The sequence below is a fragment of the Pseudonaja textilis genome, chromosome 2 (genome assembly GCF_049901715.1).
Source record: "Pseudonaja textilis isolate UNSWEBS1 chromosome 2, rPseTex1.2, whole genome shotgun sequence".
NCBI lineage: Eukaryota > Metazoa > Chordata > Lepidosauria > Squamata > Elapidae > Pseudonaja > Pseudonaja textilis.
Genome location: NC_141991.1, coordinates 224003344 through 224027123, shown reverse-complemented (window position 1 = coordinate 224027123; position 23780 = coordinate 224003344). Strand labels below are relative to the sequence as shown.

Genomic DNA, 23780 nt, shown 5'->3' with positions numbered 1-23780 from the left:
TTATTGGGATATATCAGTTAAGTATTGAAGTTTCAAATTTGTTCAAAACTAAGAAGGAAACCTTATGTGCTTTTTCAAATGCAAAATATGACATTCAAAATGAATTACTATTTTACTAACTTTGTGGGATCTGCTCCTTTGAAGTAGGCATTTACAGATTCAGTTAGGGCTATTGCAACAGGCAACGTATCTTGACTTCCTAGGCTGACAGGGCTAGGACCACGTGAAGTTCCTAGAATATATAATATTGTAGGCTTCAATTAAACAATGTTAACTTTAAAGTTGTTAATTCTACGGTTACGTTTTTCATGACCTTTGTTTTTAAATATTATGTATAAGGTGATGCAGAATTCAAAATACTGCACTAATCAATGGAAATTCAATGCAAAAATATTTTTAAATGTCATATCAAAGTAAGAGTTAGTTATTACCGTTTCCCCAAAAATATGATCTACTCAGAAAGTAAGGCCTACCTTGATTTTTACATGTGCACACAATATAAGCCCTAATTAAGACCTCATCCACTCCCAGGTACACGGGTAAAAATTAAGCTAGGGTGGAGTAGAGCTGCCCTACTACTTATCTTCAGATAGTTACAGCCAGGCCTTGCACACCTCAGCCCATTTCTTCTGCAGCCAGCAAGGCTTTCCTGAAGGCCTCTGTAGCTGATAACAGAGCTCTGGATTGATCCGGAGCTCTGTTATCAGCCTCAGAGGCCTTTTCTAAAGCCCTTTCTTGGAGGTCTCTGTAGCTGATAACAGAACTCCGGATCTATCTGCAACTATCTAAAGTCAAAAAGTTCCTGAGGGCCTCTGACAGTGAAAAGGAGGCCAGGGGCGACGCGCACAAGTGAGGTGAGTCAGTGGACACCCCCCCCCAAAAAATAAGACCTAATGCTTTTTAGTGGCAAAAAACGTGTAAGACAAGGTCTTATTTTCAGGGAAACACAGGTATCTGCAATTATGAAAAAGAGCTTAGAATCAATTCCAAAATCATATAAGATGAGATCATAATAAGCGGAGAAATTATAAAAATATTTTCCCCTCACAACAGTGTAAAAATGAAATGAAACAAATGAAATGTGGAACTTCTACCATTATATATGTTGCAAGTCTCACCTACTGTGAGTCCAAGTGATTGAATTGTTGGGAGCTTTGGAATCTAGCTTCTCCTGAAAAATACCATGTCCATCTACAATAAGGGTGTTTATAATTTAGTGATGGTATGGTATGTATTACTGAGATCTAGTTAGGTGGAGACAGAAAAATAGCACTGCCTGAAATCATTCTGGTTGGGTTTTAGGTCCTGCAATTATTGTTTTGGAAAACTGAAAAAAGCAAGCACATCACAGCAGGCATTTAGGCATTAGGGATTGCCTCTTTTTTATTTTATTTTAATTCTGGTGATAGTTTTTGATTTATGAGATATTGATTGTATTGGGTGAATGTGCAACTGCTTGGATGCTATGTTATACATTTATAAACCACCTTGAGACAATGAAATTGAGTGGCATACACATTTCTGTAAATAATAATGTTTTTTTCCAGAAATTAAAAAAGATGTGAATGTTACCATGGCAGACTATAACTTACCAACTGTGGGTGTATTTGTTGCACTTAGTGAATTAGAGGACAATGAGGAAGAACTCTCTGCTCGTGCCAAAGGGGCTGATGGAGGTGGACTGGAATTGGAGGTCAAAGGAGGGCTGAATGGTCTTGGCTAACAAACAAAATTCAAAAACATTATCTTGCTATCTAACAATGCTATGATCAGAGAAGTAAATATCATTAGGGTTAAGATGTAATGAACCTACAATTTCATTAATTCCACTGAGTTTCCCTGAAGTCAACTTTGGTCTAGAAGCTGGTCTTGGGGGAGGTACTAATGTTCCTACTGAAAGAGGTGTTGTTGGTCTTCCTGGAAGGCAATTACAGAATATTAATGCGTATGTACAATTAATTAGTAAATAACAGCAAATTGTTCCAAAATATTTACATCTAAGATTAATTTTAAGAGTCAGGAAACAGCTCAACTAAAAATAGTTCAGCCATGGGTACCACGCTACTGGAATTATATAACTGTAAATTATTATCCATAGCTTATGAACTGTGAAAAATTCCCATTATCTTGTTTATAGCTATTGTATATTCAAAGCATCAATAATGAGTTTTAATGAATCACATTGTAATAAGATTGTAGAAATAGTTACTAATCAGTTAAATTACTGAGTTTCAAAATATAGAAAATATTTTGTTGTTGAAACTAGTAGAAAATATTCCTTTAATATGGGGATTGTTCACTTGTTTAATGAATATTTCACTATTAACTTTAACAATTAGCACAGGCAATGTAGTGGTGCAGTGGCTTAATGATGCTGGAACTGTTGGCTAGAAATGATCTGCACTCATGTGGTTCAAATCCCAGCTCCATAAGTGAGCTCTAGTTGCTTGATTCCTAGCTCTTGCTTACCAAGGAGTTTGAAAGCATGCAATATTACGAGTAGATACATTGGTACCACTGCAGTGGGAAAACCCAAGCTGTGTTTGTATGTGCGAAAGAGTAGAAGCTGATATGGGACCAAGCCAGATGCGAGGCAACGCAACCTGATGTGAGATGCGACTTGCAGAGAAACTTGGAAGAGACAGCAATCTGAGTGCCGCTAGTCAGCTGGTGTAAGCTAGTTCGTTCCTGCAGTGCACCAAAGATAGGCATGGAAGTGCCAAACATAAAGAACTAGCAATTTAGGCTGTCAGGACTGTAGATTTCTTTGATGGGTCTAGGACAAGTTAACATGACTAGCTCTGCATGGCCTGCTCACCATGCCAAGTTGCCTCTGGCACCACCAAGTCATTGCAGGATAACTCAACACAGCCAATTCGCTGCAGGGACAACTCATTGCAAGTAGCTAGAGGAAATAGCCAAGAGGATAGAGTGTAGAGTGGTGGTGATGGTGGCCAGGGACTTCCCATTTTCACACCAGGCTGTTTGTGGGGTAGCAGTTTTTGTACCATTCAGCAGTGTGCTGGGCAGGGCGGGTGGCGGGTGGAGGGGTGGCTGGACACATTCCATTTTCACACACCCTGCCACTGCTGCGGGCTGTTCAGCAGTGATAGTGGTGTTTGGGCAGTTTGGTAGCAGTGGATGTGAACATGGGATGTGCCTGCCCAGCATTGCTTCCCCACCATCTGCCTTGCCTACTGCTTAATGGCACGGAACTCAGCACAGTGGCAGCAGTAGGTAGTGTGAAAAGGGGGAGCCCGCAGCTGCTGCTCTGTGCTCTGCCCATCCACTCGCTCACCCACCAGCTTGGTTCTCCCCTCCGGTTGGCCATACCAAGTTGTTCTATTCTATCCCTGACAATGCATGCTATATGCTAAATAAATAACAATTCACGAAATTTATTATGCATCCGAAATAGTGCCTGATAGCATTATGGCATATGCAAGAGCTTTTATCAAAAAGATAGCTTTGAAAATAGCATGTTTAGATGTTATAAAGTGTAAAAAGATTCCTACAGTTATCTTACTCTTCTAAATAACTATCATATCATGAAAAAGTACAGATTTGAATGACTGCAATTGTATATTTTATAATATTTTTACATAGCACATGTAGAGTATAATAGTTTATTAAAAAAGCAAGCATAATTTCAATTTTTCATTGATTAAAATGTTACCAGATGAAGACGATGACATTGTTGAGGCCAGGGAAGATGAATCACCAGAATTTCTAAAGAGTGGATCCCATGCCAAGAGGTCATTGTTGCTTTTCCTAATGGACAAGACATCAGAAAATAAATTCAAACTATACATATGTATAAAATGTATCTTACTACAATCAATCAACCAATCAATCAAATTGTTATCACAATCATGGGCCAGCATAAAGACAGTGGGATATAATCATTAAAAAAACATATAGAATCAAAAACATATATCAAGAGTAAAAATAAAATAAAATAGAAACCTTGATTAAATATTTAAAGCAAGAATCTAACAGAATCTAGAAGAAGGGTTAGAAGCTTTAGATGGGTATAGGGAAGCAACAGATATTTTGTGGAAAGCAATATCAACTTATAAGACACTGTAATGTGGCAGAACTAAATGTTCAGTAAATTTAATTTATAGAGGCCTGAGAACAGGTAATTTATCAGACAAATTTTGAGTACTACTGCACAAAACTTGATAATGTGTTATATTGATCAGGGTTGGTATCTGAAAGCAACTGGGTGATGCAAAATTGTCTGCCCTAGGTCATCTTACTACAGCAAGGTGTATAATTATAGTTGACAGTGCACAAATTCATTAACAACTACAGAAATGTATTCTCAGTTAGCTAGTTAATATTACGGTAAGTACAACTGAGTACCGTTTTAAGGCAATTAGAATAAAAATAAAATTGAACATTATAAAATTATAATTTAAGCAAATTCAAAATATACTGAAATAATTTACTGAATTGCTAAGATTCTTAAACAACTTACTATGTAAAAACAAAATCAATAAAATACTTAAAATTTTAATTAAATGCAATTCATATAAACCATTTGTTTTAGGTCTATGCAGCATCTGTTTCTTGATCTGATCTGCCCTGTAGGATTAACAGCTTCTTATATGGTGCCTCTTGGAAGATAAGCATCAATAAATGAAGATAAACTTGTTAACTATAACTAATTGTTATCAATACTGTTTTAAAATACTCCCCTGAAATTAGATAGGATTCTAAATAGGGAAAACCAAATTATTTTGTGATGAACAGCGAAGAGTTTTGAGAAGAAGTTAGCTTCTTCTGAAAATCATATCTAAGGTAACTGCCAAGAGAGGAAGAAGAAAATAGGGATCTGCTTTCCTATGTCTGGCTGTTAAGAGATCTAATTAAGTCTTAATGACAGTTTAAATACAATGGACAATAAAGTAGGTCATGTACTATTGATTTCCAAAATATTTTGGCATAAATAATCTTGCATAAACATACCTTTGATTTTCCCTTCCAGAAAACAAAAATGTAAGAATAGGAATCTTAGAGATTTTTATTGGTCTGGTTCTCTAACTGGGACAGCCACTAACTGGGATTGCATCAGGACAAGACAATTCACTGTGCTTACTCTGAAGGTTTTAATTGTGGCTATGATCTGCCTATTATTATTGCAGATTGTGAATCAAAGGATGGTCCTTCTCATATATTGAGCTTTGCAGAATAAAAATCTTGACTGTTCAGGACAGGTCCTTATTTAACATAATGCATGAAGAAGAAAGTAGAGCTTTTAAAAAAATCAAAATTATACACACATACTTATACACACAAACTTTAGTCATCTGACCATATTAAAAATATAAAACTAGTATAAATATACAAGCAAATGCAGAGAAAACAATAGGACATGTTCCTAGTAAGTCTTCACAGCTACAGTTAAGCACAATCTGATCTAAACACTCCATCCTTTGATGGCCTTTGATTTTACTAGTGGATATGCAGGTTCATTCCCTCCAAAAAGTAAGACAGTTTCTGCTGAGTGCCCCAGTATTTTTAGTTTTTAAACAAAAATATAAATAAGCAACTCTTTCTGCAGAATAGTTTGCAGAGAAAAAGGATACATCCAACCAGTAAATACATATTTCCTTCCAATGAAACTTCACACAAGTGAAGTCAATGAGGGAAGCTAGCAGAAGTCCACAAATGGAAACCACAAGACATCACACTTAATGACTGCGTGGGATTTGCTTAACAACCACAACTGCTGTTGTAAGTCAGCGTGGCTATGTGACATTATGCTTTAGGACCATGTCACTTAGTGACAGAATTCCCCATCCCAATTAGCACTGTTAAACTTGTAAAAGTTTCTGAAAGTTTCTGATTTAGCATTTATTTTGAGAACATAAATGAGAACAATATATTTGAGAACTATTACGAATCAGACCTATTTCCAAGGTGAAACCATTAGGCTGACTGAGTGAACAAAGAGAGGAAGAGCAAAGGAAGAGGGAAGTTGCTGAATGATTATTGCTGTTGTTTCTTGACTACTTATTGACTGGCTCTTTTACTTCTATAGCTGGCTTGAATTGCAAGATAGTTCTTTAAATTTAATAAAATAAAAAATATGAACCTAATTATAGAGAAGAACCATCTGAAGAAATAGAATTAATGCAAAATTTTGGAAGAAGTAATGATATAATCATGAAGTTAGATACCACAGGAAGAACAACTGGGACATAATTTTACCTCTGCACTAGATTTCAGGTGATTCCATTTCAATAAATTACTAGGAAGATTCTCAGCTAGAGAAATCCTCAATATAAGGGAAACCAAAGAACTGGGAAATGGTCTAAAACACAGGTGTCCAACCTTTTGGCTTACCTGGGCCACACAGAGTGAAGAGAAATTGTTTTCAACGTCATATAAAATATATAATATAGTTAATGCATATAAATCACAGAATAATGTTAGCAGTTTATGATTCTGTGGGGCCACATTACTAGGGCCGCACTTGGCCCAAGGGCTGGTCATGCTGCTCTTAAAAAAAGATATGGAAGCATATCATTCCAATGAGAAGAAACACTTAAGAAACCATTATGGGTGCTTAGAGATTTTTTATTTTTAATCGAGTTAAGAGTTAAATGGAACACGCACAGGAAATGAAAGACTGATTGCAATCATCAAGAAGTATACTAGCATGTAATTAATATGAGTAGAATGCCCAAAAGAATTTTGGGAATTTGGGCTTGCCAGAGAAGATAAAAGCAACAAAAAAGGCTCATTTACCTCTGTCCACAGAAGTAAGAATGAACAGGAAAGGTTGGACCTGATGTTTGGAGAACATGGTAGGACAGCAAAGGAGTAGGGAGAAAGTAGAGTTCCTCAGCTACTATTTGGCTTCAGTCTTCTTCACAGAGAACTGAGTTCAAATGGATCTAAGCAGAACAACTGACACAAGGAGTAAGTAAATAAAGAGAAAATAAGCTACTTGGCTACCATGAACAATTTTAAGTTGCCAAGATCAGACCAGTTATACCTAAGAATGTTTAAAGAGGTTAAAATCTCTTTCTGACTGAGGTAAATGAGCCTTTTTTGTTGCTTCTATAATTGAAAGATCACAGCAGAAGGCAAGCATTGTGCCAGAAGAATGGAGAAGGACAAATTGGGTCTTTAAAAAATGAGGGGGAGACAGAATGAAACAAAAGCAGGAACTGCAACTATGGACTGGTCAGTAAAACACTGATAACCGGCAAAATTTTGGCAGGGACGATTCAGTAGCTAGTTTGTATATATTTAGAAAAGATTGGTTAGAAGGAACCCCATCAGTGTATCAAGAACAAATCACAGTGTACCTTAATTTCAAGAAATCATTAGCAAAATATGCTATCTTTAGTTGGACACAAAACTACCTGAAAAATGGTAAAAAAACAACCACCCATACTCAGTGTTTAAGTTGGAAGTGTTGGTCTTAGTTCTAGGTCCTATACTGTTCAACCTATTTTTAAAAGGCTTAGATGAAGGTTGCAGGCTCACAAGATAGATGGACAACAAACGTTTTTTAAACAATATCAATTTTCAAGAAGATCTCAGCATATTGGAACAGTGGGCATAAACCAACAAAATGAATTTAGAGTCAAAGAGTGAAATGCAAAGTCCTTCATTGAAAAAAGTTTACAGAAGTTGAAAACACAAGTATAGGAATATGGGAAGCACTACATGCAAAAAAAAGGGATCTGGGCTTTGTGATAGAACATAAATGGAATATGAACCATTGATGTGACAAAGATACAAAAAAAAAAGCTTAGGATGAATCAACAGAGGCATAGTACTAAGATCAAGATAAGTCATTATTCTGGATTATAAATGTGATTTTGTCATGCAGAAGAGGAGGCAAAATTGTTCAGACGATCTCTAATAAACAGGACAAGAAACATGTCCAAATCTGTTAGAGATCTTGATCTGTTGCAAATAGCTCTATTTCCAAAGGAAGAACTCTTTCCCAATCAGCTGCTTAGTAAAGCAATGCCAGAATGAGTTATTTTCTCCAAATATACAATAAACTACCAATCCTGCCATGGAAATTTGTATTCTCAAACAATTTTAGAAAGGAACTACTTTCAGAGCTACTGGCTAAAAAGAAAGGCAACAAAATGCTCTCAGGCACATGACATAATAGAAAAAAAATGCAAAACAAGCTCCACATTTGGAAGTAATTACGACATAAAAAGGATTTGTTTCTCTTTTCCATTAGTTTAACAAGCAAAAGTAATTAGAGATACTATGCTATGGAGACTTAACAAAACTGAGTAGAAAAGATAAAGCCACACTTCCCTAAAACTATGAAGCCAGGGGTGCAATGCCACCAAAATTCTAATTTATTTCTATAAAGAGCCAAGTACCGCTAATCCTCAATTTACAAAAAATAGTTTAATGAGCATTCAAAGCTACAATGGCACTAAAAAAAAGACATTTATGACCCAGTTTTCACTTATGTCCAATGTAGCATCCCTACAGACACGTGATCAAACTTCTGGTGCTTGGCAACTGGCAAGTATTTACAATGGTTGCAGTGTCCTGGGGTCATGAGATTGTCATTTACAATCTTCTTAGGGAGCTTTTGACAAGTCAATGAGGGAGCCAGATTCGTTTAACATCTGCATGATTCACTTAACAACCATGGCACAAGTGAGGCCTGACTCACTTAACAATTGTTTTGTTTAGCAATGAATATTTTGGGCTCAATTGTGATCATAAGTCAAAGACTACTTGTACAGACATACATAAAGAACTATATGTATGACTGAATAATAATATTGTTGTCATAGGACTCTATATGATGTAAGTGTATTACAATGCTTGTAATTGTTTATAATAAAAGTTTGCTATCTTACAAAAGCAAGAAAATTATATTTATTTTAAACAGTATTAAGCTTATATTTTACACAGTAGAATGATCAATCACTGTAACATAGCTAGTTATTTTTCATTATATAATTTTTATTATTCGGCTGGTATTTCAGCTTCCTATATTTCAGTATGGAAATGATAAGCAAAGGTTAAAAAAATATAAAATGTAACTCAATGTAAAATTACCAAATTCAGGTTACAAAAGCTTTTAAAAGTTAAACCAAAGCAAGGCAGAGATATTTATTCTAATCTGAGCACAAATTAACAACAAAACAGAATAAAGGATTGATTTAAAAAAAAAATCAAAAGCATTTTTCCTGATGTCTAAACCGTAATGCTAAATCAAGCTGTGAATGCTGCAAACTGGAAAAAATCTTGCAAAATAATATTCAATGCCTTTCAAATAAACATACCAAATATGAAACTTACTCATTAGATGAAACAGAAAACTTTGATTTTGTTAACTCTTCACCTATTTAAAAAGATATACTTGTTAAAAATACCTTTAACAATATATATATTTAATATATTAAAATATAATATATTATAATATATAATATATTAACAAAATCAGCCAGGTTTTTATAAAAAGCTCAATACCAATTGATAAAAATGGAAACTAAAACTCACTCAAATGTTCAAGAAAAATTGATATTACTACAATTTAAATTATTTGGTTTTGTCATATTTTGCTCTGATATGTTTCTTATGTAATATAAATTATCATATATGGGGGATATTCTAGGAACAAGAAGGACAACATCAGATTCCTGCCACCAAAATTGTATCTATCACCATAAAACCATCTGTCATGTTGAAAGGCAGCCCCGAAAATTAAAGAATTGGGTTTTTTTTCCAGCAGATCTGGTATTGTTTGATTGCAGTGTTAAATGTAATCATTTATAATTTATCCATAAATGCAACATATGTATAAAACTTCAGTGGAAGAAGTAGGATATTAAACAATGCAATAAGTAAATAAAGGTTGCAAAAACTTTTACACAACAGTTTTACTGAATGTTTTATTCTATATATTAATCTAAACTAAAGTTTTGACTTCTAAATTGATTGGTTCTGGGTTTATATACAATAAGGGCAATCTTTCAGATGTGTACTAAATCAGTGGTCACCCCTTGCTTAAACAAACAAAAACCATCTAAACCTCTGATTTTTCAGATATTGCTGAACTACGATGCCAGTAACCCCAACAGTTCCTGAAGAAAGAATCAATTTCCTTGATATCCCAGGTGGCATATCAAAATGGCAACAAATTTAGTTTTAGCAGTTAACAATAAAGAAACTAACATCTGGAAAAAGAAAAAAAGAATTGTCTTAAATTACTATGTTGAAATATTTTCCCTCTTGGAAATTCAACACATAAATAGTATAGAAACTTTTGAATTGAACATAAGATGTAGCTTTCTGTAATTTGAAATTTTTAAAAATGACCAGAAGGGGTATTTAATTTAGATTAAGCTTTCCTTTCCTTTGTGCCATATTTTTTTTTCAACATAACAGAATGCTGGAAATAATGCTGGGTCAGATCTAACCTGGGGAGGAAAGGGAAGCAGTTGGGGAATGAACTAAAGTCTTGCCAAACCCTTTCCCGTAAGTCATTCCTTCAACCTTTCCTCATCACATGATTCAGAGGGCAGTATTAAAGGATTGTAAAAAAAAATAATTTGTGAATCATGCTGCATATGTCTTTCCTTCTTAACTATTCTTTTTAATTCAACAGACAGTTGGACATAGGTTATGAAAAGGGCTGAGGATTGTCAACAAGTAGGGTAACTCTTCAAAACTAGAATAAAATGAAATCAAATTTATTTCAAGAAACAAAGGAAAGTTTGAGTTTGAAAATGGCTAGAGTTAAGAGTCTGAAAAAGTGGCTATGGAGAAAAGTATTCCAGAAGAATTTTTCCCAGGCACTCTTATGGGGAAAAATAGTTGGATATCACTTGGAATACTGGTGACTCTTCCATTAAACCCCTTTCGACCTGATCATGTAACTCAGAACAGAGCATATGCAGCCTGCCTCATGCTTTTCAACACACATGTAGAAAACACTGCCTGATCAAAGTTAAACACATCCATACACACACACAGGCATCATGCATGCAAAGCACATTGCTTAGTTCCTGAAGATTCTATATGTGTTATATATGTATTTACTGTATATCTATATACAGTATCTAAATTTCTCTTTCTCTCTCTCACACACACACACTCACTCACACAAACAAACAAATAGATGCAACAAGCTACTTAATTAGAGGGGGGAAATGGCTTCCACTGCTGTTAAAGAATTGGAAATAAGTTTAGAAGCAATGTCCTGCATGCTTTCCCTACTTGCTTTAATTAAAAAGTACCTCCCTTGCCCATCAATTAGGAAAAATAACAGCTACAAATATCAATGAAGAAAATGATAAAACCTCTCCCTCAGGGTACAAAGATCTGAATTTTCGTTTCAGCAATGGCTTGGTGATCTGATCATAGATTCCAGTCCTGTCAAGTCTGGCTGTACATGGAAATGAACTTTTACCCTTTGAATATGTAAGAGTATAACTTTAAATTGTATAGGGTTTTTAAATCAGTTCTCTTTCCTGTTCTAATGAAGACTAATTCTTTTATCAAATATAGCCCACTCGTCAGAAAACTCGTTCTCAATTTGATTTAGACTTAAAAGATTTATTGCGTAATGTATATATCCCAGTGTCAGAATATTCCAAAGTATTCTTTATGTCACCTAATATGACAGTGACACTTCATTAACAAATATTGTATTTAAGGTATTGCAGATAATCCTCAAGTTACAACTGTAATGGAGCCTGCCCATTATCATTGTAATGTTAAGTGAATCACATTAAATGAACAAACCCCACCTCTGCTCTTCCTAATGCATTTGTTAATCGAATGCATGGGCAGTTAAGTGTGCCTGGGGTATCTCAGGGTGGGGAAGACCACAGAGTCCTAGTGCAGGAACATGTCCATGAACGTTTCACTTCCATGCAAAAGAAGGGGAGCATGTGCAAGGAGGTGCTCACACAATCCTGTAGGAAGGAGCAGTCTGCCCTTGACTGTATGCCTTCCTTCCCCCATAATTAACTCTGCTAATGTAAAACCAGTGGAGCTAATGGTGGTGGTGGGACAGAAGGCTAGTATCTAATGACAAAAGGAATATAGCTTCGCCAGCATCCAAGAAAAAGATGGTTGCTTTTCTCCCATGTGGCCAAGCCTGTTCTTCTTTCATTCCTACCTTAACCTCTGGAGGTATTTGAAAGGCAAGCGAGCGATCAGTGAGGTGTGGGGAGAAACACATGGAATTCTGTGGTCTAGCAAAGCAGGCCCAGTGCCTGTGGAGACACAGCAGGCAGGAAGGGGTGGAAATACGCAGGGGGGTATGTTGCAGAATTTCTGTGTTCAGTCAAAAGGGTGAAAAACCACCATGGTGCTGGAATACATGTAACTGTGGGACCAGGATGTAAGTACTTTTTTTTGTGGGGGGGAGTTGTAACTTTGAACTGTTGCTAAGTGAACTGTCATAACTCAAGGACTGCCTATAACTATATTTTGAGCAAGTGGCAAAAGATATATCCTTTTAAAGTTACTCATGTCGGGGAAAAAACCTGCTTGGTGTATTCTCAATACAGAAGGAAACTCAATTATCCAGCACTCACATTATATATACATTTGCATATACAAAAACATGGTTTACACAAATCAATTTTCATAAAAAGGACAGTTAATCTGATATAAATGCAAGAAAAAGTCACTGATAGTCACCAATTCAGACAAACTTACTAGATGCATTCTGGTTCATTTGTGCCTAAATGCAAGAATGAAGAAAACAAATTTTAGTAAACACATATTATTTTCTTTGTAAATTGAGGGAGAAATTGAAGGTAGGAAATATTCCAAGTCAATCTCATTTATTAGCCTTAACAAATTGAATGACAGCTATAAATAAGATATTTAGGATAAATGTTTAGGATTTTAAATTTTGAACATCAAATGGCATCATTACCTCACAATTGTTTTATGCCATACAATCATCCCATCTTAGTTGCTTGACATTACTACAGAAGTCCTCCATTTTTTTCTTAACTGAAGTTAGTGAAGCTGGCTAATATTATTTCTGAATAATAATAATAATAATAATAATAATAATAATAATAATAATAATAATAATAATAATGATGATAACGATAATGATAACAACAACTATGGGTGATTTAAAACAAACAGCTGTCACTCTATACTGAAAGCCAATTATTCTATATAAAGGTGGTTTTAGGCAGCCTCTGCATGGTGCTCTGAATTCTGAACCTCCTGTAAAAAATGTGCACTTAACAAATATGAAACTAAAAGCATCGAAGACTTAGATAAACATAACAAATCATAACAATAACTTATATGAAATTGATATACAAATTCACTTCCTTGGTATGAGATATTAATTACTGAATGGCCAATTTAAAAAGAAAATTGATTACTGGAACCATTTTGCCTAATGTTAGGTGCCTGTCATGACCGTTCCAAAAGCTGTCTTGGAAATGCAGCTTGTAAACAAGCCCCATCCTAGTTTTGACTTGGGAAAGACCTGGGATATTTTCTTTTTTGAGGCTTAAACTTAAAAGGAACAAGTTTTCAGCTCTAAGGTAAAAAGAATGGCACCATTGTTCAAATCATACTGAACTTAAAGATCAGGATGGCCACAGGTCAGTGCTTTTACACAGATGTCACGTTCATTGTGGTAAAACACTGGTATTTTCAAGAAAATGTTTGGCTTCTGGTGTTGAATAAGAGTACATAAGAGTACTTATGACCAGTCATTAATGACTGTTCAGAGTTACAATGACTTTGGAAAGGGTGCTTTACAGCTCCTAAAATACTTCTGGCTGTTGTAAAACACTGCATCCCCTCCAGATCACATTTCAGGCTTGGCAACCAGCTTACACCTAAAACTGGTTGTAGTGTCCCATAGACATTTGACCCTGATGTGCAACGTTTTTTGCTGGTTTCCAGTGTTTTTTGCTGGTTTCTGAATGTATTTTGACTTATGACTTGATTCACTTAAAGACCACTGTAAAAACAGTCATAAAATCAAGGCCAGTCACATGGGTGCCTGATTTATGATCTTCATGGCCTATGATTGAAATTATGGTCCCAAGGTCAATTGTGGTTGTAGGTCAATGACTATCTGTGAATCAAATCCTGTTTTTATGGTGTGAGGCTAATTAGATTCAAAGTTTGAAAATGTTGATAAAATATTATACTAGGATTTTATTGCCCGTCTTATTACTAATTTATTATTACAAGGATAAACCATTTTACAATTTTCATGGCATAACTCTAACTGGCAGCTTTGAGTGAACTGTGTATTACAGAACATTACAGTATAAAAAATCAATTACAATATTCTAGCTATATTCCTTATTAAGTAGTATGATACTTCTAATTAAATATGATTTAATACTTACAGGACTATGTCTCTGTTAGCATAGGAAATAAAATAAGGAAAACATAATTACACACAGTTTTGTACATGCTATATGTACAAAATGTCATTCTTCTAATTTTCAAGCCTAAAGCATCAAAGTGTTAATAAAGTTTTTAAATAATCCTGTTATTTTAATGGACAATATTTCTTTTTAAAAAATCCACTGACCTAAAAGTAGCACTTTTTGTTTGATTGCATTTTGTAACACTTAACAAAGTGTTGTTCAAAGTTGCAACTATTCATCCTAGATTAAATTTGGGCCACTAGAGTCTACACTATCGTGATTTTCCCACAATTTACATAAAGTTGAAAGTTGTAATAAAGTAGCCAGCACCATTTAAAACAACAATATTGGGGTTTTATGGAGTTTTTGAATATATGTTGTATATACTGTAAACCTCTAGGACTGCTTGATTAGGTTGTTTACAAATATTCAGCAAGATAAATAAATTAGAATCTATGGACTATTCTGGAAAATCTTCAAACAGAACTGTTTCATTTCTTTCCCCTGGGAGAAATAGGCATCTGGGAGAGTTTCCCATACTTGCAAAAGAACAAAAGCCAATGGATAACGGGAGTGAAATATTGGATGATAGAATGATTTTGCTTCCACTCTTTTGAAACAATTCAAATTGGGAAAAGATTCACGGAGTTATTCAGGATCCCCCTACAAAATTTAGACTATTCTGTAACTAGCTATACTGAAGAAAACTTTTCTTTTCTGTTTCTCACATTTTAGATAGCATGAATAAAGGAGCCCAACAAAAAGTATTTTGTATCAGGCAATGGATAGAACTTAACCAAGAAAACATCTAGCTCTTGCATGTCACACGTAGTTTAAATCTCTCTCTCGCTGAACATAATTAAAACGTCTGACTTCAAAATACAAATGATGCCAGTTTGAACTGAAATGACTATTCGTGCTTTTTAAAACAAGTTTATGATATAGGGCTGCACAAGTCTGTAGAAAATACATTTAAGTATTATTAAGACTGTTCTTAAAACAGTACAGCTAACATACTCAGCTGTACTGTTTCTTTCTTGGTGTTATTTTTCTCATTTTTTTGTATTCATATACATTCCTTGAATGTAACATTAATTGCTCCATTCCTTCTCTAAAAACCGTTAATAAAACATTCTAAAATAGTTATGCTAAATGAGTTGATGTTCCTATGAAAGTATTAGTTATGGTATATTTTCCCTATTACTATATACTAAATAGCTTATAAAGTTTACTTACAGATACAGCTGGTGAAAGTGTGATGTTTCCTATTGATTCTTTTAATTCATCCAAAGAAGGCACTGTATAATGAGAACTACAGTCTGAATGCACAGGTTTAATTTCCACACGGAACTTTCTGGGTTCATCATCTTCAGAGTCAGAATCACTTGAGGAATAAAAGTGGTTTTCTTTGGCATGTTATTTGCAGTTAAGGAAAAGGTTGAACAATCAATTAATACAGGGTTCCCAAACACTGCTATCACAAATGTATCCCAACCCACTGAATGAATAAAACTGATAACTCACTGGGGTTAGAGCTGAGGAAAAAAATAATATACTCCTTTTACTTAATAATTAAATTATAGTCCGTATATCATGGAAAAGATGTCTTATTGCCTTACATCAGTTTTCCATAAAACTCGTAAAATGCTGCAGCTTATGAAAGACTAACAGGCTGCAAGTTGCATTTGGCCCTCTCACAGTCAATGAAGCTGCACTGAGGTAGCAGTACAGCACATCTATTCTTCCCCTTCTAGACTAGCACTGGGTATTCCTCCCAATACTCTTGCAATTTCTGCTTCCTCACAGCGGTCTTTAATAGCTGTCTCTGCAGAACAAGGGTCTGCATAAAAACTTTCTCCCTCCAGACATTATCACCCTTGCTTTTGAAAAGAATAGTAGTGTGCTTTAAAAAAAGTGGAGGGGGGGGGAGGAAGAACAGGTGGTAGAACTGTTGTGTTGTTCTCTGTTCAGAACACTTATGCATCAAAATGACCAGTTTGTGAGGAAAACTCTTCAGCAACCTTCTCTTCATTATTTTGCAACCAGCACTCCCCCCCCCCCACACACACACAGGAGGTTGAGATCCACACTCTGAGAATGCCAAGTTAATTAATATTGTATCCAACTACTGCAAACAGAATGCTTTATAAAATCATTTAACGTTTCATATGTAAAAATACTAAGTATAATAACAACAAAGGATATTTTGACAATCTTTAGGTTTAATGCTATACCCTTCATCATCTACAGCTGGAATGTTCTGGGAGGAAAAAACTTATTTTAAAATATGTTTCAGTAGAACTCATACTTGATAGAAATGGCTAAAATACGACATGGAAAACAGTTAAATGCTATATAAAAAGACTATATGAAAAGAATTAACTAATTTATGCTGAAAAGTCTTGACTAAAGACACCTTTTTCAAAGCAGGGCTCAGTACAACTCTCAAAATGGACTCTTCATAGCTTGGAAGCAACAATCTTCACAGCATAGCCATGATTTTTAACTGCTTCTATCAGGCTTCTATCCTGTTGCTTAATATCCTGGAAATTATATTTTTATTTTTCTTATGAAAGTAATCCTTTTATTTATTTAATTTCTTTTTTTTGCCACCTAGCTTGCAATGGCACTATTCTATGATGCTTACAATAATAAAAAAGAATGAAAAAAGTGCAAACAAAAATAAAATAGAACAATGACAAAGGAACACCAGAATAATTATCAAAATGACAAGCAAAAGGTTGGATGGGTGGAGAGCAGAGAGTGTGGAGGGGAATAGAGTCTGCCATCAATCTAGCAGCCATCTCCAGCACGGAATTCCCCCATCTGGCTCCCACGCCAACAGGCAGAGCCAAGTAATAAGAATAAAATCTTTATAATGAAATAAAGATTAACCTTTGTTAATCATTAGACAGAGTCATTAGTGCACTCCTTGTAGGTTAGCCACCAAAGACACACATCCTTTGATTTATGACTTGCTGTCATGCCCCTGGTGAAGACTGACTCTGAGGAGAGGAGGAACAGCTGATAGGGAGTGGAAGTGTGGTTGTGGAGATTGTGGAGGAGGTTGGGGAAGGGCAGAGGCCAGCTGGGCAGTCAGAGGAGGACCCAGGCCCATCCCCTATCCATCCTAAGGCATGCAGGGAGGAGAGGATAAGAGAGAGACATGGTCTCCTCGGGAGGAGAGAGCCTTGATCCTTTTCATGGGCTGCAGCTGTGAGAACTGAATAAGAATTTGGACCTGCGTATTGGCAGACGCTGGAAACAAAAAGCATGTTTTATTTTGGTCTGAAGTTATCTTGGTTGGCGTACTTCCAACAGACTGTGCCTTGTCTGTGATTCCTTGAATTTGGTAAATACTTCTTTTGTTCCATTGTGGAAATTTCATCATTGTAGTTGGTTTGGTTTTTTATTTCACCTCTATCTGCTCATTAAATTTGGACTGTATTGCTTTCTTTTGAAGACTATTTTTGAGTATGTTTTATCTCCAACTGAGTATTATTGAACAGTGGGGCCAAACTGGAGTCATTAAAGGACATTTATTTATGTTTTGGATTTTGTTAACCACTCTGGGTCATCACACTTGCAGGAAGAGGATTATCTGGATAAAAGTTACCATATTTTTCGGTGTATAAGATGCACCCCCCAAAAAGTGGGTGGAAATGTCTGTGTGTCTGATACAAGGAATGTTGCCAAAGCCCTGCCCATCCGCCGGCCTCTGCCTCCCAGCAATTTGCCTGCTTGAAGCAAACAGCAAACAGCCTGGTCAGCTTCAGCACAGCCTGATTAGCTGATTGTCAGTTGGATCAGCCTCCTGACGGGATTGCCATTGCTTATTGCCACCTCCATGTGCCCCGTTTTCGGTCTCTGCAGGCCCCATTTTTAGCCTGCTCTAGGCAGCGGAGATTGGAACAGGCCAAAAATGGGGAGCACGGAGGCCAAAAACGGGATGCGGAGACTGAAAAGGGGCATGCAGAGGCAATAGGCGCAGACAATTCCTGTAGCCTGAAACAGCTGATCATCAGGTGGCTGATCCAACCGACAATCAGCTGCTTGTGCTAATTCTGTGCTGAAGCTTATCAGGCTGTTTGCTGGAAGGAGGCAAATTGCTGGGCAGACGCAGATTTTTTTTCTTGCTTTCCTCCCCCAAAGGCTAGGTGCATCTTAAACTTCAGAACATCTTATATTCTGAAAAATACGGTATATAAAAAGTTTGCATAGGAAGATTGGAGCATTCCTCCTTTTCTTACTGGAAGCCAGCAAGAAAGGTCACAAATAATGACCACATGACCCCAGCATCTCCATCTGTCATAAATTTGTACATTCTAGTTGCCAAGCACCTGAATGTTGATGGGATGCTATGGGGACTCTGGGATGGTCATAATATTCTTTTTTCTACACTTTTTATATTTAGTATTCTTTTTTCTTTAAATTTAATTTGTATTTTTTTTTATTACTGTAACCAAACCCTTTATAAAAATTATATATAAAAGAAAGAAATGATAAATGATATAAAATGATATAGAAAATTGTTTTTATATTCTGAAACTGATACAGAATTAATCTAGTGGGATACATGGGAAATAATAAAATAAAAAGCTTACTGAACAGATAAATGCATGAATTTGTTTACTAATTATTAAACAAGGAGTAGTGAAACATCCAGATAAAAAAATAAATATTATAGGTTAATCTAAGTTATAGATTATAACAGTTGTCAAACCAGTAACTACATGAATGACATAATTCTAGTTTTAACAGGAGAACTAGATACTGTATATCCAATAAAGTTCCATCAAAGCCATGCAAAAATCATTCTGTTCAAATAAACCTTAAAGATAATTTTCATTTTTAATATTGTATTATTGCTTAAATAAAAATCAAATCCATTAATTTTTCATAAAGAAAGTTTTATTATTTTAATAGTAATTAGAATATTATTATTATTATTTATAATTAGACCAAAAATAGTTTTGCCTACAATTTTTCTGGACATTCTAGGTATATATAATTTAACAATGATAATTGTGATCAGAATTGCCTTCATAAAGCAAAAGACATGTGATCATATTGCATAGCAATGGCAATCCCAGCAGTCCCGATTGCCATTAAGTGGGAACCAGATAGATTATTAACTGAGGACCTTACATGACCATGACATGGTATGAGAATCCATACGTACCTGCTTACAACCCTAAAACTCTGTCCCTCCATAGCTGAAATTGTGTCCTGGGCAACAGGTCAGTTGGTGAGAGCTACATGGCGGATCCACACAACCAAGTATGGGCAGGCAGGTGGATGCCATGGGCTGGTGAATTCCACAAGCGAGTGCTACAGAATATCGGTGGTCAGGCGCTATGAAGTACACGTCCTCATGCTGCTCAGGGACAAAAAGCAGCAGGAGCCTTTATACGGCTGTAAGTGTACATGACTCTGCTTATTGCAAATGATGATCACATGACTGAGGATGCTGTAACACTTGTAGTTGTAATTGCCTGAAGTTGCCAATTGCCTGAATCGCAATCAGGGGATCTTGGGGACACTGCAATGGCTGCAACTTCAAAGATTGGCTGTATATCCCCCTCTAGTAACTTTGAGCAGTAACTCTAATGTTGATGCAGAAAATTCTGCTTTTCTGCCATCTTAGGTTAAATTCTGATAAATAGCCAAAAATAATTAGAAAGAAAATGGATGATAAAACTGGCACTTGCTTGAAACTGTAACATTATTCATATATACCAAAGGTGCTTTTTCAAGACGCAACTGGTGGTTTTTTTTTCCTGAAGGTATTTCGCTCTGAAGAAGCTTCTTGGATGACAAGTGAAACGTCTTCAAAGAAAAACCAGAAAGTCTGGTTGCCTCTTGAAAAAGCACTCTTTGGGACAATCATGACCTAGATGACTGAGAATCTCCATTAACATCATTAATTCATTCACTCACTCATTCATTTTCTCTCTCTCTCTCTCTCTCTCTCTCTCTCTCTCTCTCTCTCTCACACACACACACACACACACACACACATACACAAACACTCATATTATTCATATATACTTACTACTGAATCTGCATCTTGACATTCTCTGTAAAAAAGCACACATCAATAAATCAGAAAATTGCTATACTTATATGTATTGTCTAATTTTGTCTTGCTATATACATAACCTCTTACTATCATCCTAGAAGTCAATGAATCAATGTATATTTTATTTAGTCATAAAAATGTTTAGACTATCAATTTCAGTCAAAATTCTTAAAATGATGTATGTATGTATGTATGTATGTATGTATGTATGTATGTTTGTATGGTATTCAGCTTTGTTTGGGTATTTTCCCACGTCATTATAGTTGTGCTTTTAAAGTTGTAGCAACGTTTCGGCAGAATCTCATCTGCCATCATCAGGCTTCTGTAGTGTGTTCGTCTCTGAGTCAGACAACTGTCAAAGTCTGATTCACAGATGAACACTATACAGAAGCCTGATGATGGCAGATGAGATTCTGCCAAAACATTGCTACAACTTTAAAAACACAACTACAATGACGTGGGAAAATACCCGAATAAAGCTGAATGCCATACATGTAAGTACCCGCGAAAACCTAAGAAAACATACACACACACACACACACGGCAATAGCATGCTTAGTGTAGTAGTTACAGATACAAATCATCTAGTAATGAAATATGAGAGGATTTGCTGACATTAACATTGTTCCATTTCCTATTTTTCTATGTTGTAAGTGGATAGGGGCTCTTGGACAAGTGAATTCCATAATTTTGATGACACTTTTTTTAACCATTTAGTAACTATATTTAAGAAAATGGTAAGATACTTAAAACATATATAGTTAATCCAAATATTATTTTATGCAGGATAAAAATGGCATGTGGATTAATCTTACATTGCTCGGAAAGAGTATGTGCTTCTTTTATTGTTGGAACTACAATATTGGCAGTGACACTGTTAAATCAATTAAAAATGGCACTTACACTAATACAAAAGAAGATTGGAATGTAATATAGTGCTAAGAGATGCCTAAAAAACTTCAATAATCACTACTACATAGAGTTATGATTAAAACTTAAGATAAAACAAATGAGTTAGGAAACAAATTCCCTTTTCTTCTCCTTGACAACTAACTGCATTCTTTAGGATGTATATAATATGTATTTTGAGCCCCATAAACAAAGTTCTCAGCTCTAGGTGGATTATTGTGGGAATATACATAATTTGAACTGGAAAGTGATTTTGCATAAAATAATATATAAGCCTATGTTTAGAAAATATATGTGTGAAATTAATTCATTAATGCTCTTGTCAAAAATTGAATTTTCCAAGTTTAGAAGAATATACATAAGTATAAAGGACTATTTCTAATAGTCTTTAAAAGTAGCTCTTGACATTTTACAGTAAGAATTATAAAATAATTTTTGTGCTTTTATTATAACATTATTTTTTATATTTTTATTTGAAATATACTTACATAGATTCTACATCTTTTTCCTTCTTAATAATCCCCGACAATCCAAAATGCTTCCTTTTTCTTGGCTTTATTCCTGCAAGTAAATTATTATTAGATAGAAATTAAAAAGTACATGTTATTCAGCATACATTGAAATAATGCACACGTATAGCAAATACGAAGGTAATTTATTTCATGAGATTACCATATGTCATTACAAAAGCACTGCCAATAAATTGGGCTACTTAATCCATTAAAATTAAAGCATTCAATGTTTTTAATCTTAAACATGGCTCTGAATCAAGATTTCTGCTTATATCCGGGGTACTCAAACATTGTGGTTGCTATGAGCCCCTAAAATTTCAAATGACTTCTGTAACACATCTTTACTTTATTAAATCTGTCAAGTTAAATTCTGCTTGGCCAAGTTGAATGGCGACTTATCCAGGCAAACACAGTGCAATCCCCACCTGTTAATATTTGCTCGTAAATATTTTCAGGGAATCAAAACCCATGATTAGCCTGGAGATTAGCCCTCTCAATATTGTCCTGGTTCTGATCAGAGGGAAACTGTTAAGTGACATCAATAGGCTTTGAGTTAGGCTGACTGGAGCCCCTCGTCAGGTGAATAACATATTGTTGATCAGATTTTAAGTCAATAATAAATCATCAGAGAACCTCAGGATGCTAAAAAAAATTGCAGGTAATTTTTACAGGTAATTCTCTGGAGAGCCAGAGAATACAACTAGTAAGTGTTCTGTACTTGTTGGAAAATGGGAAAAGGACAGATGCAAAAAAATAAAAACTGAATATACTTATGGGAATGCTGAAAAGCTATTTGCTTCTTATTTAGAAACAATAATTATGAGAATATTTTTGTTGCTTCTATACAAAGCAACCTGTGGCTCACAATGGATCCTATCAAATCGAAACAGACATATGTTCCTCTTTAGGTATTTCACTTAATATTTTAACAGATTATTCCTAATTATTACCAAAAGAACCTATATTGGATGTTAAAACATTTACATGTTTTAAATCATTTTTACAATGAAGAAAAACTTACCCTCAACTGCACTGGCTGTATTACATTCTTCAAATTCAATCAGTCCTGAAAACAAGAAAAATGTTACTCTTTAATTAATTATTTTGTGTTATGCATTAGTATGTTATTGCTTGTCCATAAGATGCAAAATAGCATACTGATATTCATATAGCTACCTTGGAGAGGAACTCCTGGTTGTAGGAAGGACATATTTAAAATGATCAAAAACAGCACTTGTATGTGCATGCGCGCATGCACACCCACCCACACTCACCCAAACACATGCAAGCTCTTGTATCAAGGCCACAGAGAGACCAAAAATCTGGACAAATCTCAGAGACAGCCTGAGCCAGATCTTGGTAATAACAGAACAGAGTAACAGAGTTGGAAGGAACCTAATATATGCAGGCATGCATTATCTTAAAATGTAATTCTCATTTTCAAAAAAGGGGGAAAGTGGATCCAGGAAACTACAGACCTTATCAGTCTTACATCAATGCCTAGGAAGATTCTGGAAAAGATAATCTAGCAACAAATCTGCGAACACTTAGGCAAACAAACCAAAAGCCAACATGGGTTTGTCAAAAACAGATCATCCAGACCAATCTTGCTGCATTCTTTGAAAAAAATGACAAAATTATTGGACCAAAGAAATGCTGTGGGTATAATTTACTTGGACTTCAGTAAGGCATTTGATAAAGTGGACCACAACCTACTACTTGATAAAATAGAAAAATGTGGATTAGATAGCATCACAACCAGATATCTTCATAATTGGCTGACCAACTGCACTCAATATGTAATCCTCAGGAATTGAATCTACACGGAGGGAAGTATGCAGTGGGGTACCCCAAGGCTCTGTCTTAGGCCAGTACTCTTGAATATCTCCATCA

General features: G+C 35.3%; 1 protein-coding gene across 1 annotated transcript in view; it reads right to left on the bottom strand.

Annotated features, from left to right (window-relative positions):
- Positions 1 to 23780, bottom strand: part of FCHO2 (FCH and mu domain containing endocytic adaptor 2) — a 71542-nt gene that overhangs the window by 14449 nt on the left and 33313 nt on the right. The window contains exons 9-20 of the mRNA XM_087927137.1: positions 22909 to 22953; positions 21864 to 21936; positions 20440 to 20464; positions 16587 to 16644; positions 15621 to 15799; positions 14361 to 14372; positions 12682 to 12706; positions 9310 to 9352; positions 3677 to 3771; positions 1814 to 1917; positions 1593 to 1719; positions 121 to 232 (exon numbers count right to left, since the gene is read on the bottom strand). Of these exons, the coding sequence (XP_087783263.1) occupies positions 121 to 232; positions 1593 to 1719; positions 1814 to 1917; positions 3677 to 3771; positions 9310 to 9352; positions 12682 to 12706; positions 14361 to 14372; positions 15621 to 15799; positions 16587 to 16644; positions 20440 to 20464; positions 21864 to 21936; positions 22909 to 22953 (898 nt within the window). The remainder of the gene's footprint in view (positions 1 to 120; positions 233 to 1592; positions 1720 to 1813; positions 1918 to 3676; positions 3772 to 9309; positions 9353 to 12681; positions 12707 to 14360; positions 14373 to 15620; positions 15800 to 16586; positions 16645 to 20439; positions 20465 to 21863; positions 21937 to 22908; positions 22954 to 23780) is intronic.